Source organism: Limulus polyphemus, unplaced genomic scaffold (assembly GCF_000517525.1).
Source record: "Limulus polyphemus unplaced genomic scaffold, Limulus_polyphemus-2.1.2 Scaffold2927, whole genome shotgun sequence".
Classification (NCBI taxonomy): domain Eukaryota; kingdom Metazoa; phylum Arthropoda; class Merostomata; order Xiphosura; family Limulidae; genus Limulus; species Limulus polyphemus.
In genome coordinates, this window is record NW_013668537.1 from 76,029 (window position 1) to 82,618 (window position 6,590).

The 6,590-nt window shown below is 33.2% G+C and overlaps 1 protein-coding gene across 4 annotated transcripts in view; it reads left to right on the top strand.

Moving 5' to 3' along the window:
• The first annotated feature begins 803 nt into the window (after positions 1 to 803).
• Positions 804 to 6,590, top strand: part of LOC106468235 (3'(2'),5'-bisphosphate nucleotidase 1-like) — a 34,394-nt gene continuing 28,607 nt past the window's right edge. Inside the window, exons 1-2 of one of the 4 annotated variants that reach the window (XM_022396569.1) lie at positions 804 to 880; positions 1,528 to 1,763. In XM_022396569.1, coding sequence (XP_022252277.1) covers positions 1,635 to 1,763 — 129 coding nt within the window. In that variant the 5' untranslated portion in view covers positions 804 to 880; positions 1,528 to 1,634. Of the gene's footprint in view, positions 1,764 to 6,590 lie in introns of all 4 variants that reach the window. The other 3 variants (XM_022396568.1, XM_022396567.1, XM_013928649.2) reach the window with 3 other exon arrangements.

The following is a 6,590-nucleotide window of genomic DNA, read 5'->3' on the forward strand; positions in this document are numbered from 1 at the left end:
GTTGAACATAACAGCAAATGTACAACGTTTCGACAAGGTTTTGTCATCATCATCATCATCATCGTACCTGATGATGACAAAACCTTGTCGAAACGTTGTACATTTGCTGTTATGTTCAACTTATATTAAAGTTTTTCTTCATTACCCATTCAAGCCGTCTCCAGCCATTATTAAATTCAGATATCTTAATATATCCTCCTCTGACAACTTTTCCATCCCAGGTATCATCCAAGTAGTTCTCCTCTGAACCCTTTCCAACAATTCAATTTCCTTTCTAAGGTAAGGAGCCCAAGACGCTACACATTATTTCAAATATGGCCTAACCAATTATCTATACACTAACATTGTACCTTCTTTAGATTTGTATTCAATGTTTCTATAGATACATCCTAAAATCCTATTTGCACCGCTACTAACCACAGAACATTGCTTGAAAGACTTAAGAGACTGATCAACCAGAACACCAAGATGCCATTGCATTAGCTCTACATGATAAGCATGTTACTAATCGTACGGTTTGTAATGAGAAAATGAAAGTAACTAAGAATCACAAAAATACTTATATTTATTCGCCATTTTTTATTTCAGCATGTTGCTATCATTAAGTACCATGCTCACCAAAAGATAACCTTGTAAAGTAGGGTGTTTGAGGAAACTATTACTTTAATCCTGACAGATAAATGATGAACTTTGAAACGTTCAGGGCGAGGTGTGAATTCTTTTTTTTTTTTTGAGAAATATTTTTTTTTTCTTTTGAAACATTGAATAGAGAAGAAAATATTTTTTTATCATTACTGGAATAGAGGGCGCTTTTGCAATCTGAAGTAATGTAGCATGACTTTACAAATATTTAAGTAAAGTTCGGAGGCAGTTTAAATAGGTAGTGAAGAAAGCTTTATTATAAATTTATTTAATATAGTATAAATGTCCAGAGTTTCGACAAGGGTTTGTCAGCATCAGGTACAAATAGTTTACCCAAAACTCTCTTTGTATATATATAGTTATTAGTACGCAACAAATAGGTCACATAACCGGAGATTAACAGCTTGATAAAGATTTGGCACTCTGGAGTGTTAGTTCGCTGTGGGAGTGTTTTCAACTCGATAACGATGGCTACCATGATTTTACATTTGTTGATGTTTGGTTCTTTTGTTTAAAATTACACCTTCCAGCATTTTTAATAGAGTTGCACAGTGGAGGGTTTTTTATGTTTTCGGTGAATCTGGTTTCTAGTTTTCTTACGGTTTCTCCGAACATCAACAAACACAAACTCAAGAAAGTTAACTTAATTGAACAAATTCCACGGGATGCAGAAATACCTTTACTAAGCTGTTAAGCAATATCTGGTCATGTGATTTCTTCGTTGCTGTTTGTTTTATATTGTGCCTAGGACTGTAGGTGAACTTACAACTACTTGTACTTGATGACAAAATCCTGACGAAACATTGTACATATGTACTTTGTTCAACTTAGAATAAAGTTTACTTCATTATCCATTTAACTTTTAAACCGCATTCAAACTTTTAGTTTCAAAGTGGATTCTTGCCTACTTCCTCATCAAGTAGCTAGGTAGTTCTTAAGTTGTTCGGTTGTTGTTTTTAAGAAGAAATATCCTATAGCAGAGAAGGATTTGAATGGCTGCCTCAAGTTCTGCTGCCCCTGTTCTGCTTCGAATTTTGTCAGCTTCTGTCAGTGTTGTTAATCGTGCAGGGAGAATAATTAAAGATGTTATGAGAAAAGGAGACCTGGGGATTATTGATAAGGTAATAGCAACTCTCATATTGTAATTTGCAAATTGTAGTACTAGTTATGATGTAGTACTAGAAAGTAGTATACAAAGCTTTAAAAACCATGCTTTACTAATACTAGTGCTATACTTAACAATTAACATAAAATTTAATAAGGACAAGGGATCTATTGGTCCATCTAGGTTGTCCCGTCCACTAAACTAACCAAAACAAAACAGAAACAATTAAAACCAGTCCTTATCATTAAAATATTTATCAATCTTTTTCTTAAACTCCCTTAAATTTACTGCATCCACCACATCTGAAGGCAACCCATTCCAAAGGCCAACCATCATGTTAGAAAAATATAACTTTGAGCTGAAGATGACTCCTAGTCCTACCCTGCCAAAATTTATGTCCCATAGTCCTACCATTCTCATCATTAAAGTACATAAAAATATGATTCATTGATACTATAAATTCCCTTAACATTCTTAGAAGTCTAGATCAGATCATCTCTAACTCTTCTTTTTTTAAGAAAAAACAATTTTATAGATCTTATCCTGTCCTGGTATGACAAACTCTCCATACAAGATATCATCCTAGTAGCTCTCCTGTGAACCCATTCCAACAACTCAAAGTTCTTCCTAAAGTAAGGAACTCAAGACTGAACACAGGACTCCAAGTGTGGCATATCCAGTGACCTATACAGTGAAATTATAACCTCATTAGACTTGTATGCAATATTAGTTTAGATAAAATCTAAAATTCTGTTTTCCCTACCACTAACAATAGTCACTGCTTGGATGACTTAAGAGATTGATCATCAAGGACCTTTTCTTTCATAACAGTATTTCCCATCAGAATTATGCATTTAATTAAAAGTATGATAACTCACATGATTAAAAGTCATCTGCCATTTATTTGACCAACTTACCAAACAATGTAAATTATTTTGTAATGCAGCAGCATCCTCCACCCAGACAGTGACACCTAAGATCTTAATATCATCAGCAAATTTAGTAATAATGCCCTAACACAGAGCTCGGAGGTACTCCACTTGTTACATTAATCTGGTTTGACTGAACTTTATTTATAACAAATCCCTGCTTTCTTCTATCCATCCAATTTTCTATCTAACATACCAACTTATCCCCTGCACATACAGAGAGTTTTTTGTTTAACAAGCCTTTTATGTGGCATCTTCTCAGATGTTTTCTGAAAATACATATGCACTAAATTCACACCTGTATCTTCATCTAGTTAGGCAGTAACATCCTCAAAGAATGGCAAAAGATTAGTGAGACAAGATCTAGAGAAACTATATCCAAAAAAATTTAAATGTTGTTAAATTTCTTAGCAAAGCATCTTTTATCAGACTTGAAAAAATCTTTCCCATCACTGACATATATAGACATTATAAAGAAAGTTACACATTTCTGATAATTTAGAGTGAGGTAGTAGTAGGTATGACTACTACTAGCAGGTCTATGCTAGGCACTGGCCCACAGGGCACATACCCTGAATCTATTTTATGCTCTTACATAAACTATAATATCTTGTAATTATATTCTAGTTATTTTGAATAATAGCTTCTTTTTAGTAGCTAGTGATTTCCCCAATAATTACTACCACTAAAAGTAACATGAAGGATGCTCAAAGACATTTTGATTGGGTTGAGTGAATATAATCTAATCAAGAGCATCTCTTCTATTTGGAACAACAATGAAATCTTCTTGCTGTCCTTCAACAGTTTGATTACACCTTCAGTGTAACAAAAACCAGTTCTTGTAGCCCATTGTTTACTGTTGTGACATTATAGGCAGTAAACACCTTTTATATATTCACTGATAAGTGGATAAATTAATATGAATTGTATACTTAAAAACAGACTGCCTTGTGTTGAATTAGTTTACCTACCTTTATGATGAAACTCTGTATACAACGCACTTAGAATAAAATAAAAGTATTACTTTGCATTAAGATATTATTAGAGGGAAATCAAATTAAAAACAGCGCAAATATAAATCCCAGAATTCTTCAATATAGACCATGCATGTAATTACATGTAATACACTATCTGTTTTTGTAATCTAGATATATTAAAATTTCAAGTTAAACATTACATTATAAGTGTAATATAGTTGAGTTTTAATTTCTCAGTCTTAAATCAACAGATTGTGAAATAAATTGCTCATAGTTCATCAACAATGAAGGACCATTCAAGGCTGTCTTTACACACCCACCCCTGAGAAAAGTAAAATTTTAAACACACCCTCGGTTTTACAGAAAACTTTCAATTTCCCTCCTAAACTTCCGTAAAGTGCTGGCCTCCACTACTGCTGATGCTAACTCATTCCATAATACAATCACTTTGTTAGAAAAATAAAACTCTTAACTGGAACCTAGATGTGTTTCCATATCTTAAAATTGTGTCCTTTTGTCCAATGTAGGACAAAGAAATTGAAGGCTTTATCCTATATCACCTCTTATCCAACTTTTTTCAAGACAAAATAAATTAAGAGATCTCAAACTATTCCCCCCTTTTAGGTAATCCATCCATCCCAAGAATCTGAAACCTTTCCTAGTAAGTCAGTATCTTTCATAGATAAGAACAACTACATTCACAGTAATTTGTATATACGAAGAGTACTTCTTAAATTGTAATCAATTAGCTTTACTACTAGCAACAGAGCTCTGTTTCGATGGCTTGAGTGATTTATCTACCACTATCTATGCAAAGGTAATTTTCTTCAGTCACAATACTGAATGGTTTCCGTCTATATTAAATGTTTCAGTAACCCAAATGCTTTACCTTTTACTTATTGTTATATTAAGCTCATTTGCCAAATAATTGATCCGAGTCATTTGCTAATAACAACCTTTTGCTTTCTCCCATCCAACCACCCTACAATCCAATTAACTAGTCATTTTCCCAATCCCTTATCAATGTTTTATCATAACTAATCTTTTGTGTGGCACCTTATCAAAACTTTTTCAAAAATCTAAAATCTCGTAAGTCCACACCCTCTTTACTTCATTCAGATAACGAGTAACACCCTTGAGAATAGGTAATAGCTCAGTAAGACTTGTTGGTGGATCCATGGCTTTCATTTAGGATATAATATTTGATTAAATTATTTTGTAAAGTTCTTATCACACACACAAATTTTCCCACTCCAGAAATAAAACTAATTGATCTATAATTTCTAGGGCAACTGTTACACATCACCTTTAAAAACAGGAGTTACATTAGCAATTAGGGGTTTGCATATCTAAACAAAATCCTGTGGAAAACCTTGCCTGGTCTTAGTGCTTTATCTATTTTTAATCTCTAAATCTTGCAACTTACCATTATGAGATTTATATCTGTATGGTTTAGCTCAATCTAATATTGCTTCTGGAATGCCCAGATTTAAGAATATCACTCTGATCTTATTTAAAAACAGAAGAGGAGCAAATTAGTGCTAGCAAACTAATAGATTGCTGGTTTATGTTAGTTTTTCGAGTAAAACTTGGAAGGCAATAGAAAAAAACTGCTAATACACATTTCAGAAGGAGAATAGCAGGTTCTAGTTATCAACTATCCTGCATTTCATCCATTTATATTGCAAGATTCTGAAAGTTGTTTTAATTGTGATTAATAATTTTTTTCACTTGCCAGTGCCAAGCTGAATTTGTGGTCTCCATTTTAGCTGCATGGCATATCTAGGTTAAGTATCAGGAAATAGGGATACCACAGATTCAAGTCATTTGATTGGTTGCTAAGGTAATTAATAGCTAAACATGCACCATTCAGCCTCTGCCTTGCAGTTTTGCTGGTAGTATGGTTTGAAGAAACACTATGTTCAAGTGATTGCTTAATAGGGGTAATAATAAAATAGAAATCATGCAAACTGCAGTTGTTTTTTATTCACATTTATCTTAGTTTGGCCATGATTAACATCAATGTTAGACTTATTGGCTTCTAATACTTCCCCAGCTTTAAACCATAACTTTTAAAAGTAAAATAGTTTTTTATTATAAGTTGGCCATCAACTGTGGAGTATCTTAGACTTTGTCAATCAAGGTGCCTGTGGCCTAGATACACCAGTTTCCACCCAAATCAAGCATCTTAACTTTTGTGAAATAGTTAGAATAAAAATTGTTACATGTAATTAAAATTAATTTTATATTTGAAAATAAAACATGATACGGAAGGTTTATACATATAAAGCAGATATATACATATTTATTTACCTTTAATACATGCACATATAGTAATTAACTAGAATAGAAATTCAAGACTGAAGCCTGAGAACATTTTTTTTAAAAGCTCAGCTATGTTATAAGTTTCAACACAAGTACTTTATGACATTTACATTGACCATATAGGCTTCTAAAGCTGAGAATAAAGAAATTGGTCCAGTCTCAACTGAAAACCAAGCATTTTTGTATGTGTAGTTCTGAGTATATTGATCACATTTAGATATATATCTGTCAAGTAAAAGGTAAATGTGTGGCTTTTATTATTTAAACTAGGAAGTATTCAGTTTTACAGCACCTCTAGCATAATTCAATGCTTTAACCTTTTAAGTCAGGTTGGAAATGACGAGACCTCTTTATAGAAGTTATAAAATGTTACTTCATGTAGTTAGTTGTCTGGATTGAGCCTAACTTAGCTTACACCAATAGTGACAGGTTATTTTAAAAAGGAGGGCTTATGTATGCTAAGGATATGTCAATTGAGCTGGAAGATATTAATCCTAGCATTACTGATGTGGATCCATATGTTCCTCTATATTCTAATCCCCCCCCCCCCCGCAGCCCCAAGGAAATGGTAGAGAAGTATAGAAAAAAAGACTGGGAGGACGACTGTGGGTG